This window comes from Caenorhabditis remanei, chromosome X (assembly GCF_010183535.1).
Source record: "Caenorhabditis remanei strain PX506 chromosome X, whole genome shotgun sequence".
NCBI lineage: Eukaryota > Metazoa > Nematoda > Chromadorea > Rhabditida > Rhabditidae > Caenorhabditis > Caenorhabditis remanei.
Window position 1 is genome coordinate 19,071,901 of NC_071333.1, and position 16,546 is coordinate 19,088,446.

The 16,546-nt window shown below is 42.2% G+C and overlaps 3 protein-coding genes across 3 annotated transcripts; all 3 read left to right on the forward strand.

The window, feature by feature from the left end:
* Nucleotides 1-1,938: 1,938 nt before the first annotated feature.
* GCK72_025850 (uncharacterized protein) lies at nt 1,939-5,176 on the forward strand (the record flags this gene model as incomplete). Its single annotated transcript, XM_053736516.1, has 8 exons — nt 1,939-2,121; nt 2,531-2,601; nt 3,435-3,599; nt 3,664-3,806; nt 3,854-3,964; nt 4,561-4,695; nt 4,746-4,898; nt 5,085-5,176. The coding sequence occupies 8 exons, from the start codon at nt 1,939-1,941 to the stop codon at nt 5,174-5,176; spliced, it is 1,053 nt and encodes a 350-aa protein (XP_053580082.1).
* A 198-nt stretch (nt 5,177-5,374) lies between these two features.
* On the forward strand, nt 5,375-8,163 carry GCK72_025851 (uncharacterized protein; the record flags this gene model as incomplete). Its single annotated transcript, XM_003105608.2, has 7 exons — nt 5,375-5,779; nt 5,835-6,401; nt 6,456-7,404; nt 7,457-7,522; nt 7,574-7,939; nt 7,983-8,075; nt 8,123-8,163. The coding sequence occupies 7 exons, from the start codon at nt 5,375-5,377 to the stop codon at nt 8,161-8,163; spliced, it is 2,487 nt and encodes an 828-aa protein (XP_003105656.2).
* A 1,087-nt stretch (nt 8,164-9,250) lies between these two features.
* Nucleotides 9,251-11,508, forward strand: GCK72_025852 (uncharacterized protein; the record flags this gene model as incomplete). The annotated part of the gene is made up of 6 exons (XM_003105510.2): nt 9,251-9,793; nt 9,848-10,757; nt 10,810-10,875; nt 10,927-11,295; nt 11,339-11,431; nt 11,480-11,508. 6 exons carry the CDS (start codon nt 9,251-9,253, stop codon nt 11,506-11,508), a joined length of 2,010 nt encoding a protein of 669 aa, XP_003105558.2.
* Between the last annotated feature and the right edge of the window lie 5,038 nt (nt 11,509-16,546).

Genomic DNA, 16,546 nt, shown 5'->3' on the forward strand with positions numbered 1-16,546 from the left:
TCGCTAAACGTAATTTTCCGCTTAAACATTGAAATTGTTCCAGCGAACAATGAGGGCGACTGGTTGTTTCCCGCCGAGGTGTGGTGGCCACTATGGCGTGAGCAATCGTTGCCCTTGAACTCTCCATCATCAAAAGGAACCAACGTATTTACAAGATAAGTTTGTTTTAGAGAGACAGAACATTAGTGGGTGTGACATTGTAATTTGTATGAGTAGCTGAAACATGTGCTCATTGAAAAAAGCAGATTTCCATGTCTCACCCTTTTCATACCCGCTCCCAACACACAATTTCAATCGCTTATCAGTTTCAGAGAACATTCGACAAAGCCAAGCAGATGAGCACTAGCTTCTCATGTCGTGCAAACTCCACATGGTTCCGACATTCTTGGGCTGTTCTACATTTCGGATTTGAGACACCAAAGACAGCAATTTCCCATTGTAAGTACTTTCAGAATAAACACTATCTCATCGTTTGTCGCTGATATGAATATTGAATGCATTCCAGAGAACATCTTCTTGACTCGTGATATTGCAAACTGAGGCGGATCACAAAAACCGATGATCTCATCATTCCACACCTACACTCTGAACTGATGGCTATCAACGGAACTCGATGGGATCTGAGGAACGAAATAACATCTAGAGGTCTCTCCGCCATGGAACAAACATATTTACAAGATAAGTTTAATTTAGAGAAAAAGCACTTCACGGGGTGTGACATGATAATCTGTTTGTTTCGTGTTTTATTGCGAATTGTGATACTGACTAGTGCTCGTAGAAAAACATGGATTTCCATGTCACACCTCTTCCATACCCTCTCACAACACACAATATCAATCGCTCATCAGTTGCAGATCTCATGTCGTGCAAACTCCACATGGTTCCGACATTCTTGGGCTGTTCTACATTTCGGATTTGAGACACCAAAGACAGCAATTTCCCATTGTAAGTACTTTCAGAATAAACACTATCTCATCGTTTGTCGCTGATATGAATATTGAATGCATTCCAGAGAACATCTTCTTGACTCGTGATATTGCAAACTGAGGCGGATCACAAAAACCGATGATCTCATCATTCCACACCTACACTCTAAACTGATGGCTATCACTGGAAGAGGACTCTATGGGATCTGAGGAACGAAATAAATTCTAGACAAAGTGGAATGGTCTTTTCTCGGATAAGGTAATAACGAAACAACGACACTTACTGTTGGCCTTCTTTTTTATGTCTCTTCAGCATGAGTTCAAGAATTCCTTTCTTTCAGATGCTCTTTCGTCTATCATATCTCCAAGCCGCCCATCGAGTCGATTCGATATCTTGCACCCTGATACGTTCTGAATTGTGAAACCGCGAGTTACAGTCAAAATCAATAAATTCAACATAAAAGGTATCGGTTCATCTCTTAACTTGGCACAACGAGATCAGTGTATTGCAGAAATCTTCGTCTGAATGAAGGCTTCCGTAATGACGAGAGTTACAACCTCGATCTTTCTTCTCGTTCAAAAATTGATTGCTCGCTACATTGGATACATTGTACCCCCTCTCCCCCCTCCAAGATTTGACCTCCGGGTTGGCGGGAAATATGTGTGACGTGACGCGTCCCGTGCATTGCAGTTTATTTGGGGGTGCGTGTTCATTTGGTGGCCCGTGTTCTTTTGAGGGTCTTTTTTTTGAGGTAATCCTGTTTTTTCGTGATCTTGTTGCTCTAAACGTAATTGTACGCTTTAACATTGAAATATTTTTAGCGAACAGTGTGGACGGATGGTTTCAACAAGATGGTGTATGGTGGTCGCTGTGGCGAGAGCATTGTTTGACCTGGAACTATCCGTCAAGGAACAAACGTGTTTACAAGATAAGTATATTCTAGAGAAAAAGCACTTCACGGGGTGTGACATGATAATCAAACATGCGCTCATGAAAAAAAATCAGATTTCCATGTCTCACTCCTTTCATACCCGCTCCCAACACACAACTTCAATCGCTTTTCAGTTTCAGAGATCAGTCGACAAAAGCCAAGCAAAGCAACAAACTTCTCGTGTTATGCAGACTCCATTTAGCTCCGTCGTTCTCGAATGTTCTATCTTGGATTTGAGACACCAAAGTCAGCAATTTCTGAATGTAAGTATTTTCAGAACATACACTATCTCATCGTTTGTCGCTTATATGTATATTAAATGCATTCCAGAAAATATCTTCTCTACTCGGAACATAGCAATCTGAAGCGTATCACAATAACCGATGCTCCTTCTTCGCGTCTGGAGAATGCTTTGATACAAGAAACACGGCTCGGTCGCAACACCTAAACTGATGCCTATCGCGAGGAAGAAGACTCAAAGAGATCTGAGGTACGTAACAACTTCTGGAGTGAAATAGAATGTTCTTCTCCGGTCAAAACGGAAGTCGCCCACCATTACTATAGACGGAGAGGCACGCAATAAGTTCCATACATAGTGTTAACGAAACAACACACTGTTGGGGTTCTTTTCAAATTCTTTTCAGCTTTAGTTCAAGAATTCCTTTCTTCCAGATGCTCGCCCATCATACTCCAAGACACTCATCCAGTCGATTCGTTTGCTGGAGCTCTGAAACCATCGCATTGTGAGACATCTACCGCAAGTTGCAGATCTCTACTTCTTGTCACTGTCAAAAACAAGAATTTCCATATAAGAGGTATCGCTTCATTTCTTAACTCGGCACAATGAGATCAGTGTATTACAGAGATCTTGGTCTGAATGAAGGCATCCATAATGACGGCACTAACAAATCCTTCTGGGCGTTACTTCCCCGTTCAAAAATTGATTGCTCGTTGAATTGGATACATTGTACTCCCCCGCACCCTTCCCTCACCCTGATTTGACCTATGCGAAGGCGGGAAATTTGTGTGACGTGGCGCGTCTCGTGCGTTGCGGTTCATTGGGAATACGCTGTCATTTGGTGGCCCGTGTTCATTTGGGGGGGGGGGGTCCGTCCTTATTCGGTGGCCGTCCTCTTTCGGTGGCCGTCCTCATTCGGTGGCCGTCCTCATTCGGTGGCCGTCCTCATTTGGAGGTGAGTGTTTATTTGGGATCCGTTTCCATTTTTTTGAGGTGCTCCTGTTTTTTGTTTCCGTGTTTCGCTGAACGTAATGCTACGTTTAAAGATTGAAATATTTCCAGCAAGCAGTGTGGACAACTGGTTGTCTCTCTCCGGAGTATGGTAGTCGCTGTCGCGTGAGCAATCGTGGAACTTGCACTCACCGTCACCAAATGGAACCAACGTTTTTGCAAGATAAGTTTTGTTTAGGAGAGAAAGAACATCACGGGGTGTGACATAATTTGTCAGTTTCCTGTTTTTGTGGCAAATGTGACTGACACGTGTGCTCATGGAAAAATGGATATCCATGTCATCACACCCTCTCACTATGCACAATTACAATCACTTATCAGTTTCAGAAAGCAATCATGGCGAACTGCTGCGTACGACAAGAATCGATGCTCCATCTCCTTGTGTGATGACAACTCGTTGGCCACCGTGCACAAGTTTCACAATCTTCTCATTACCTCTACGAAACCATTCCGTCAAAACGAAAATCACACAACGGATACAAGAATTGATAAGTAACAAGTTTCGAGGTAAGTGTTAGATAGGGTGCTAACGAAGCATCTAATTTTTTCCTTGCAGATACTTTCTTGTCTGTCAGGACCCATATCGCCTATTGATTCGATTGTATGCGCAATATCTCCCGGATTTAAATGCTACCCGATTTGCTGCGAGTTTCCGGTCTCTTCTTGTGACAGTCAATGATAATCGATTCAACAAAAGAGGTATAACTTACTATTATTTTCGATCCGCACAATGATTTTAATTCCAGACGAATTCATCTCAATGAGGGCATGCGAAGAGAGGCGCACAACAAAAAACTGCGAGGTTCTTATGTGTTGGCAAGTCTCCGTTATTTTCCACCAACATCTTTGCTGGAATCGTGGGTTAGCCGTCACTGAAAACGTCTACCTCTACAACTACTGCGAAATGCCAAATTCCTTCTCTCACTTACCTCCAATGTTATCTCTGGGGCCAAATGTGGTTTGGGTGCACAGAACAAGTGGAACTCTGGAGATTGCGTGATTTGGATTTGGCGTTCAAGATTGTGACATGGTGAATGGGGTGTAGAAGTCCTTCTGATGCTCAAAGTACTCATTAATCACGATCAATCCTAAGAAAACGGCACCATTGCGAGGTTCACCAACGGAGCATTTCAGCGACACCAGATATAGATGAGATCTGAGGTACGTCATGTGTTACAGACACGGTGGACTAGTCTGTGTTCCTGTTTTGTGACACTGGTCATTTCATTCTGAATTTTTGCAGATGCTCTCTCGTTAATCACCATCCATGCCATCTTTTAAGTCAAGTCGTTTTATGTGTGGACTTTAAATTCACAGATGACCATCTCTCAGGGATTTTGAGAATGTGAATAGAGGAGGTACTGTTTTGGAGGTGCCACCGACCTTTTCATTCTGAAATTTAAGTACTGTTTTGGAGGTACCACCGACCTTTTCATTCTGAATTTTGTTTCAGATGCTCTCTCGTCGATCACCGTCCAAACCGTATTTTGGTTGGATTCCGATGTCACAGACGAAGTCATCTACCGTATGTTTCTGGACTTGCTAGAGGAACCACGATTGGAGACACAACAAGAAGCGACGTTCTTTGGTATGACGGGAAATTTCTATCCCCAAATCTTAGTGCATAAGTTTTCCTAGCTTATTTCTTCAAGAAGAAAGATTTTTCAGTTATTCCCTCGTTGATGGAGTCGAATTGGCGAACCAGGTGTGAGCTACCACGGAAGACGTCTACATCTACAGCTACTGCAAGCTGCTGGCTCCAAATCAACTGCAATCAATTCAACACGAAAGGTATTACTGTAATTTTTTTCAGATTTTAGATCCACTGAAGCCAATAATGGTTTGAAATCAAAATCAAGATTGACTTCCCTGAAGTGGACGAGTGCAATGGATCTGTTGTTGAAGAAAACGAAGAAAGAAACAAATGAAGAGGTATATTTGAAGATAAGAATTTGATAAATATAAAATAATATTCAGAAAGATCTCGCCCAGCTCTCTACAATGATTTCTGCATGCTGTTTCTCCATCGTTGTCCACCTCGTCGGTCAACTTGGGCACTCCGTTCATAAATTTGTTGTATTTTGTGTTGTAATTTACTGAAAAATTACTTACTATTCCTCTTGTTCTTGTAAAAAGAGCTATTTGTTTTTTTATTCATTATTCTTTCACCTATGCTCTATTACTCAGTTGTGTCCACAAAGACGCTCTGTTTCATATTTTATACTTCTTTTTCGGTGTTTTTCAGCATAATTAAATTGGATTTCAGAATGGCTCCGGCGATTACTAGATCCGAACAACGGAGACAGGCACGTATTGACAGTGAGCGAGCACCAACACAACCTGCACAACATGATCGTGCTCGACCGAGCACGCAAGCACAGAGACCAGCTCGTCCATCATCTCCACCTCGAGACCGCAGTGTTCAATCTTCGACTCATCACAGAGGAGATTCTAGTGGTCGTGGTAACACAAGTTCCAGAGGACGCTCCCAACCGTCAACCTCCTCACGAGACAATGCTCCCAGGCCACCATCTACAACTCCGTATAGAAGAGCACAGTCTAGAGTTCGATTTGATACAAGTCCTAGAAGACACAGTCAACGGTCTCCTCCAGCTCGAGATAATCGTCGCCGGTCACCATCTCCAGTTCAATACAGAAGATATCCATCACGAGTTCGTTTTTATACAAGTCCTGGAAGATTTGCATAACAATCTTTTCTTTTTTCAGGCTGGTCGTCTCAATACACAGTCTCCGGACAGACAAAGCAGACATTCTCCAGACCGCAACAACAGGAGACAGTCTCCACCTCGTCGTGGAGATCGTACTGATCCATCAGGACGCTCTAGAAACGTGTCACCGGCTCGACGTTCACCGTCCTCGAAACGCTCCAAGACACAAGCGTCAACTGCCACTCAAAGCAGCCGTCAAGCTCATGGTCGAGATGTTTGTTCTTCCGATCGAAATCGGAGTATTTCGATGTCTCCAGATGCTCGAGACAATCGTCGCCGGTCTCCATCTCCAGTTCCATACAGAAGAAACCAATCACGAGTCCGTTTTGATATAAGTCCTAGAAGAGACGGTCAGCGGTCATCTCCAGCTCGAGATAATCGTCGCCGGTCACCTTCAGCTCGAGACAATCGTCGCCGGTCTCCATCTCCAGTTCCTTACAGAAGAAACCAATCACGAGTCCGTTTTGATATAAGTCCTAGAAGAGACGGTCAGCGGTCACCTCCAGCTCGAGATAATCGTCGCCGGTCACCATCTCCAGTTCAACACAGAAGATATCCATCACGAGTTCGTTTTCATACATGTCCTGGAAGATTTGCTTAACAATCGAATTTTTTTCAGGCTGGTCGTCTCAATACACAGTCTCCGGACAGAAAAAGCAGACATTCTCCAGACCGCAACAACAAGAGACAGTCTCCACCTCGTCGTGGAGATCGTACTTATTCATCGGGACGCTCTAGAAATGTGTCGCCGGCCCGTCGTTCACCGTCCCCGAAACGCTCCAAGACACAAGCGTCAACTGCCGCTCGAAGCAGCCGTCAAGCTCATGGTCGAGATGTTCGTTCTTCCGATCGAAATCGGAGTATTTCGATGTCTCCAGATGAAAACAGAGCGCCTCGAGCCACTACTTCAAGTTCAATGCATGCTGGACCACCATCGCCTCTTCAGGGAACATCTTCCGGCCGAAACGTTTCATTGTCTCCAGATGGACGCCAGCCACCTTCTCCTATAAGTCTACGGACACCGGCTCAAACTCGCACCAGGGCTTCTTCTCGGAATCGGAGCATCTCGATGTCTCCACCTAGACACAGGACACCGTCACCAGTCACAAATAGAGTTTCACCGGTTCAAACCACGCCACCAAGACCAGCAAGACCATCAACTTCTTCTGATACCAGATCTTCCGGTCAAACTCGGAACCCTTTGACGTCTCCAGTTCGACGCGGGGCAAGTTCTTCGATTGGTCGCCAGACACGCTCTCAAGTTCGAGCCTCTGCACCACCTCCAACGCAAGCTGGACCGTCAACTGCTGCACGCGGCGGATCTTCAGGTAGAAGCTCTTCAGCGTCTCCGGTTGTACGCAGAACAAGATCAGCTGTACGGTCGAGAGCCCAATCACTTGCTCGAGGAAGCCCTCCAAAACCGCGCTACAATAGAGCACGATCAGTGCCTGCACCAAGAGGACCTAATCGCAAGTGGATTGCAGTCGATATGGTGTTAAAGAAAGTTGTCGTTTCTCCGGAAAACTTTCTCGAAGGTCCTCGCTTCGAGAAACTCAAAGAGCTATCAGGTATTTTTTTGCAATTCTTGAGATAATGAGAAACAAACATACTATTTTTCAGAATACGAATATCGTAAATTCGGAAAGCAGATCGAAGACGATCAAGTTGATGAGACCAAAGACATGTGTAAGAAGCTAATCTAGCTACTTTTCCATAATTTATTAAAACTATTTTCAGATTGCGAAGAATGTGATGCATATTTTCGCCCTAGCTGCAAAGAACACCCAGTTCATAGAATCGAGGACGCCATCGTGACTCTCCCTCTCCCTCGCAATAGAACAAACGCCCAGATGACAATTCCCGCTAGATATTTGTACATCGCCAATTCCAGAATCCCAAATGCTGGAAAAGGCGTGTTCGCCAAGGATCTAATCCCCGTTGGCTTTTTATTTGGACCATACAAGGGAAAGAAAATCAGGCATCGTCGTAATCTGGAGTCAAATTGCTATGCATTCTTAATCAAGACAAGCGACACAAGATACTACCGGGATGCAACTGATGAAAGTCGCTCGAACTGGTTGCGTTTTGTTAACGCGCCACTTAGTAAGTTTTAGTGTTAAATCATTTGAGACAATATGATTTTCAGGGGGTGTCGAGCCACAACTCAATGCAATTCAGATTGGAAGACAAATCTTCTTTCGCGTTGTTAAGGCCATTGAACCCCATCAAGAGATGTTCGGTTAGTTGATGTTATCAATACAACTATTTTTTAAAAACATTTTTCAGTCCCTTACGGAAATTCTTTCCGCATTCCTGGAGTCAACTAGGACAATCGACGTCTTCTTTTCAAAGCAAATCTTCGAACATTCCCGTCGTTCTTCACTCAAATCAAAATAATCAATAGTTTTCTTGTTTTTTATGACATATAGATGTCTTTCAAGTTTCATTTATTTCCAAGTTGACAAGTCCCTATACACTTGCACTTTTGAATTTTTTACTGCTCCCAACTCTGTTTTTGGTATTACTCTTTTCATGTTGTTGTTTTCAACTAGCCTTTTTCTGTACCTCGTTATCATCATGCTTCTTCTTGTTGATATCCGCTAGTAACTTGCTAGATAGGTGCTTCGCATCCATTTGTTGTTAACACTAACGTGTTTTTTTCATGACGCAAAGTCATTCTTTTCCGGTTTCTTACTGGTACGTTTCCCGTGTAATGTCACCCATTCGGTGTTTTAAAAGATGCAAGCAAGTCGCTCGACCTTCCCCATGAATTTTTTGGTTTTTACCGAGAACTGCATTCTTTTCAGGACATTAACAGTATATAGTTGGGTTTTTCACAGCAGAAAACAATATGGATTCTGTTTCAGAACTCTTAAACAAAAGAAAACATCACATAGGTAACCGACAAGGATCACGACAAAATCAAGTAGATGAGCAACTAACTCTGCGTGTCGTGCAGACTCTACTTCGTTCCGATGATTTTATGTGAATTTGAAATACTAAAGTCAGCAATTTCTGATCGTAAGTACTTTTCAGATTGAGCACTATCTCATCCGTATTTATTGAATGCATTTCAGAGAACGTCTTCCCGACTCGGGACATTGGAAACTGAGGCGAATCACAAAAACCAATGGCATGGTGAATACTTATCAGCCCCAACAGACAAGCCGTCGGTCAACTTGAGCACTCCATTAAAAACATTGTGTATTTTTTATTATAATTTGCTAAAGTACTATTTTCTTACTTTTGTATCAGTTTTCTCTCATCCTTTTAATAAAAAACCGCTATTTTTCTATTTCATTCATTGTTCTTTTATCTGTGTTCTATTACTCAGTCGTGTCTACAAAGACGCTCTGTTTCATACGTTATACTTCTTTTTCGGGCTTTTTCAGCATAATTAAATTTTATTTCAGGATGGCTCCGCCTATCACTCGAGCCGAGAAACTAAGGTTGGCCCGCGTCAACACAGAACGAACACCAACGCAGCATGCACAACAAGACCGTGCAAGACCGAGCACGCAAGCACAGAGACCAGCTCGTCCATCATTTCCACCTCGAGGCCGCAGTGTTCAATCTTCGACTCATCACAGAGGAGATTCTACTGGTCGTGGTGACACGAGTTCCAGAGGACGCTCTCAACAGACAACCTCCTCACGAGACAATGCTCCCAGGCCACCATCTACAACTCCGTATAGAAGAGCACAGTCTAGAGTTCGATTTGATACAAGTCCTAGAAGACACAGTCAACGGTCACCTTCAGCTCGAGACAATCGTCGCCGGTCACCTTCAGCTCGAGACAATCGTCGCCGGTCTCCATCTCCAGTTCCCTACAGAAGAAACCAGTCACGAGTTCGTTTTGATATAAGTCCTAGAAGAGACGGTCAGCGGTCATCTCCAGCTCGAGACAATCGTCGCAGGTCTCCATCTCCAGTTCAATACAGAAGATATCCATCACGAGTTCGTTTTCATACAAGTCCTGGAAGATTTGCATAACAATCGATTTTTTTTCAGGCTGGTCGTCTCAGTACACAGTCTCCGGACAGGCAAAGCAGACATTCTCCAGACCGCAACAGAAGACAATATCCACCTTGTCGTGGAGATGTTACTGATTCATCAGGACGCTCTAGAAACGTGTCGCCGGCTCGACGTTCTCCGTCCTCGAAACGCTCTAGGACACAACCGTCAACTGCCACTCAAAGCAGCCGTCAAGCTCATGGTCGAGATGTTTGTTCTTCCGATAGAAATCGGAGTATTTCGATGTCTTTAGATGAAAATAGAACACCTCAAGCCACTACTTCAAGTTCAATTCGTGCTGGGCCACCATCGCCTCTTCAGGGCACATCTTCCGTTTCATTATCTCCAGATGGACGCCAGCCACGCTCTCCAATAAGTCAAAGGACACGGGCTCAAACTCGCACCAGGGGTTCTTCTCGTAATCGGAGCATCTCGATGTCTCCACTTAGACACAGGACACCGTCACCAGTCAGAAAAATAGTGTTACCGGTCAGAGCCACGCCAACAAGTCCAGCAAGACCATCTACTTCTTCTGGTGCTAGATCTTCCTGTCAAAATCGGTATTTTTTGACATTTCCAGTTCGACGCGGGGCAAGTTCTTCGATTGGACGCCAGACACGTTCTCAAGTTCGAGCCTCTGCACCACCTCGATGCAGTACAGGACCGTCAACATCTTCCCGTGGCAGATCTACACGTCAAAGCTCATCACCGTCTCCGATTGGACGCAGAACCCGATCAGCTCTACGAAGTCCAGCAAGACCACGGTACAGTAGAGCACAATCAGTGCCTGCACCAAAAGGACCTAATCGCAAATGGATTGCAGTCGATATGGTGTTAAAGAAAGTTGTCGTTTCTCCGGAAAAATTTCTCGAAGGTTCTCGCTTCGAGAAACTCAAAGAGCTATCAGGTATTTTTTTGCAATTCTTGAGATAATGAAAAACAAACATACTATTTTTCAGATTACCAGTATCGCAGATTTGGACGACAGATCGAAAAGGATCAATTTGATGAGACAAAAGACATGTGTAAGAAGCTAATCTAGGTACTTTTCCATAATTTTTTAAAACTATTTTCAGATTGCGAAGAATGTGATGCATATTTTCGCCCTAGCTGCAAAGAACACCCAGTTCATAGAATCGAGGACGCCATCGTGACTCTCCCTCTCCCTCGCAATAGAACAAACGCCGAGATGACAATTCCCGCTAGATATATGTATATCGCCAACTCCAGAATCCCAAATGCAGGAAAGGGCGTGTTCGCCAAGGAACTAATCCCCGTTGGCTTTTTATTGGGACCATACGGAGGAAAAAAGTTTAATCATCGGCGAGATCTGGAATCAGATTTCTATGCATTTATGGTCGAGACAAGCCCAACAACTCACTTTTACAGAGATGCAACGGACCCAGATCATTCGAACTGGACGCGATTTGTAAACGCGCCTAATAGTAAGTTATCGTGCTAAATCATTCAAAACAATATGATTTTTAGGTGACGAAGAGCAAAATCTCGTAGCGCTTCAAATTAACGAAGAAATATTTTTTCGCGTTGTGAAGGCAATTGAACCTCATGAAGAGTTGTTTGGTTAGTTGATGTTGTCGGTGCAACTAATTAAAAAAAACTATTTTTCAGTTCCATACGGAAAGAGTTTCCGTATCTAAGGAATCAACTTGGACAATCGACGTCTTCTTTTCGGAGCAAAACTTCAAGCATTCCCGTCGTTCTTTACTCAAATCTAAATAATCCATAGTTTTCTTGTTTTTTTATGGCATATAGATGTCTTTCAAGTTTTTATTCATTTCCAAGTTGAAAAGTTGATAACGATTTACTTTTTGCCTCCCCCCCCTCCCTATATTCCCTATATATATATTTGCCTCCCTATATTGAAAAATGCCCCCCCCCCCCAAAATGAACCTGGGAAAAACCCCCACCCGATTGATTATTGACCACCAACCCATTGAACATTAGCCCCCTTTCTCTTTTCCATTCATACACCTGAACCACTGAGTTCTAAATAATTCAGCTATACCCAAAGCTTCAGGTTATGATTACTCATTTCATATTGTCGTCTTTAACTAATATTGTTATATTCCCTTTATAATCAGGTCTTATCTTCATAACTGTTAATATCCGCTAGTAGTATTCGCAAACTTGTTAAATATATATCCCACTTTCGTTCGTTCCTGAAACTCCCGCGTTTTGATCATGACTCCCGGTTATTTTTCAGACTTTTTTTCTGGTTCTGCTTCCTGTCAGATGTTACCCATTTGGTGTTTTTAAAAAGTGTAAGCAAATTACTTCATCTTCACAATAAATGTTTTTGTTTTTTCTCAAATATGCTTTATACAATATATGGTTATTGTTTCTCAAAACAGAATGCGAATTTTGCTCTAGAACTCGTGAACCAATAAAAACGTCACTGTGGTAACCGACAAGGATCTCAGTTGCTCTAAATGGTCTTAATTTGGTCTCAACTTTCCAAAACAGAAACTAAGCGTGGAGTTCAGCAACAAAATCTAGCACAATCGAAAGAAAATTATCAAGCAACGGTCACCCATTACTTTTTTGTTGACTTTTCCATACAGGCAACTAGATATCCCCCTCTTTTTTCAAAGGATAAAAATTATAAGAATGGGCGTTTTGGGAATTCTCTTCATTGTGTGAGCCAGTGTTCAGGGCGGAAAGAAGATTACACAGCAAGCTCCAAATAATTTTAATAGTGCCAGTGTCTTGAGTTACCTGCCTGTAAAATCATTTCAGAAGAAAATCATGCACGCGGTTGCTACGTCAATTCAAAACGTTTTTTTTTCGATTATCTAAGTCTGTTTAATTTTTCTAAAGAAAGGGTTCTGAATCACCATATTTTAAATGTCTGATTTGGAAGGACTAGATACGTCACTGTATGCCTCTCGTTTTGTTGTGTTTCATTGCGTCGCCTACCAACCGTCTCCACTAACCGCGGACCTACATCGATGATTTCAACCTACATGATGTTTTGCATCATTGGAAAATGTTTTCAAATAAATGTGTGGAGAAAAAAAGAAACTTGGGCATCTGAGAAGAGCCGTATTTTTATGAAAAATATATTTAACACTAAGAATTATTCAAACAGTAAACATCTGGATTCAATTTATAGTTTTTACAAAACTACTAACTAATTTGAAATCAGCGTGTTCAAAAATTCAATAGAGCAAACAATCATTTAGAATGATCAGGTCAAGTCGCTACGCAGTCTCTTTTCGAATTTGAATTTTTTTTCCGCTCCTCCCAGCCGACCATCCTTACTTTTCTTGTGTTGACCTTTGCATGGGGACACTGGCAGAAGCGCGGACTCCTCCGCGACTAGGCACAGTCTTTTCTTCTCCTGTGGCAGCCCACTCAATCGATTCTCGAGTTATGGTGATAATCCACAGACGTTTTTCATGCGGTTCTCCGCTTTATGTTTTAAACTAATGGTTATCTTCAACTACTTTATTTCTCGATATTGGTAAACACGATTTGTAGTTTCCTTGTCACGTATCAATTAATTGAAAGATTTACAAACTACTGTCCTTGCTTCAGATTTCTGTATCCTCCAGTGACTCATCGACCAACAACAGTGGCTAAACAATCTGCTTTGTGGGAACCGGTACGTGATTTTGATAAAAACATGTTTTTTCGTTCTGGAATTTTCAGTTCGTAGTATTTTTTGAGAGTCCAAAGGAAATTATTCTTTTTGGAAATTCCGGAAATTTCGGAAACTCGGTTTTTCAATTTTATCATTGTCAAAATCAGTAAATATGCAGTAAAAACTGAAAATTTTGTAAATTTTGACTCAGGTGTGACGTTTTGGCTTCGGTAACGTTGGTTTTGCAGCAATTTCTTTCGATTCCGCACAAGTTCCTCTTTTTATTATCATGAAAAATATATGGAATCTCGGAAATCTTGAAAACTGTTTTTCCGAAAAAAGGAATTCAGATATTTCCGAAAGTTCCGAAAAAATAACGGAAATTTTGGAATTTCTGATTTCTATTTTGCACATTCCTGGTTCTGATGTCTTCTTCTCGTTTCTCTTGTTTTTTTCGGCTCTGATCATTCTCCTGCTCTCACTGTTCTCACTTTGTTTATATGAATGTTCCTGTCATCTTACGCGGCAAGATCCCGTGACCCTTTGCTCATCGCACAATTGAGCCGCCTGTAGGTCCGTGATCGTAAAACTTCTTTTTGACAGCGGGATGAACGTGAGGGATATGGCGGAGCAGGAAAAGGGGACTATCGGACCGAGCCGAACTTATTGGAAAGGGGAAGAAGAGGCAAGGGGCAATAAAGAAGAGACTGTATATTCATTAGAGAGCAAGGAGAGGCAAATGAGTATTGTGTTCAAGAAGGAGCTCACAACTCAAAGATTTCTGTTCGCACAGAGCCAACCAACTGAATCTCACATTCAGTTTTGCTTCTAAAATTCATGATTGACAGTACTACCTTTTTCTTTTTCAAAAATTTACTGGTGCTTAGGAAACGTTTCTCTTGTCTACATTGATTACTCTATAAAATGAAGCCCCGAAAAAAAAGAAACAGAAGTTCTGAGATCCCCGTCACAGACGTTATCAGCGGTTCTTTTATAAGTGAGAAATTTGGTGAATGGGTGAGAGTAGGTTCTCCAGGCAATAAGAAAACGTATTGGATGAAATTGACGGTCTCCTTTAAATCATTCTTTTCGTTTTGCAATAGAAAACTTTTGAAATAACTTTTCTCTATTTTGCAAATGTTTCTTTTTCCTATTTTCTTGGAAAATCAGTATTTTTCCCTGCATCAAACCAACTCATATTCCCATTATCCTAATAGTATAAGTATGCTGACGGTTTCCAGGTACTCCAAGATATTGCACAAGAACTCTATTTCTGATTACTTTCCAATATTTCATGACCTTCGAATTCATGTTTATTTCCCAACTCTTATTGGTGTCTGCTCATAGCAATAAACAACCCCATTAGGTGTAGTTGACGATATTTTTCCCCTTTTTTTCTCTTTCCTACTACGTTCCAAATCAATGTTTCTTCCCGCACAAATATCTACTTTTGGTAAGTTCGCCGTTTGACAGCGTGCTACAAAAAATAATAGCGGTGGGCGGAGCAAAGCATACCATGCTATACTCAACAGAAAAGAAGGAAACCTCAGACAAGGAGAAGCAATAAAAAAAACTGTTAAGTGACTCCCAGTTCTCTCAAATTTAGACTAGCACGTTCTCGTTATTCGAATTCTTCCACCTCACATTATGTTTCCTTTGTTTGTAAGATAAAATATTATGATGCTTGAATTTCACAGATACTTGCTTGGAAACAAGCAGACCGTCAATCATCCTAGTCATAAGCTGGGAAAAGTAATTTTCCTGTATCAGATCAATCCACACTCTTATTTTCCAAAAAAGGTTGAATCTGGTTCCCAGGTACTCCTATCGATTGCGCAACTACTTCGTTTGTGACCTTCTCTATTTTCAAATCAACGCCCTTCAAACTCATGTTCGTTTCCCTTCTCTTGTTGGTGTCGTGATGAACAAATTCATTTATATAATCATGCTACTTTCTTTGTATGTAGTAAAAGTTTCCCCTTTTTCACTATTGATGTTTCTTTGTTAGATATAACAAGAGTTGATGAGATATAAGTTGTCAGTAACGAATGATATCTATGCACTCCAACTTTTCTGCCAATAAGGCACCGTATTGACACCCGGAACATGAACGGCGTCAATTATGCCTTTTAATCCACCATTCTCTCCCAAAAAACATGACCAGTCGAAGGATAGAATATGTAGTTCTTCCGCGCCATGTTTTTTACCGTTTTCATTAAGAAGGGAACAGCAAACACGTGTAAATTTCGAATTTGATGAAATTTCCGTGGGAGATCAAGAACCTCCTTCCCCTTAATAGAGCTCTCACACAATATTTGAATCCGTAATAGAGCTCTCACACAATATTTGAATTGAACACTGATAATTGTTTTTTCTCATTTAATTTGTTTCTTTTACAAAACTACTATTAAATTCGAAATCAGCGTATTCAAAAATTCCAAAGGGCAAACAATCATTTAGAATGGTCAAGTCAGTCGCTACGCAGTGTCTTTTTAAACTGTATTTCCCCCTCGCCCTCCCTCCAGCCAACCACCCTTACTTTTCTTGTGTTGACCTTTGCATGGAGTCCATGCCAGCGGCGCGGGCCCGCCGCGACTAGGCACGGTCTTTCCTACTCCCGTGGCACCCCCCTCGATCAATTTTTGTGTTATAGTGATAATTCGCAGGCATTTTTCATGCGTTTCTCCGCATTATGTTTGAAATTAACATACTTGTCAACCGGGCCGAAACGGGCCGACATGGGCCGGCTCGTAACTCGCTCCAAACTCAATATTATGAGCTGAAAAATATACCAAAATGTAGATCTCGACGAGTTCTATGTCCGTGACCTACTACGGGCCGGATGGCTATTCGTTAATGTGCCGCGGGCCGGGAAAAAGTGTCAAAAAACTCGAAAATGGCCAAAAAAGCCATTCTAGCCCGGCCCGCGGCACAATAACGAATAGCCATCAGGCCCGTAGTAGGTCACGGACATAGAACTCGTCGAGATCTACATTTTGGTATATTTTTCAGCTCATAATATTCATTTTGACGCGAGTTACGAGCCGGCCCGTGTCGGCCCGTGTCGGCCCGGTTGACAAGTATGGAAATTA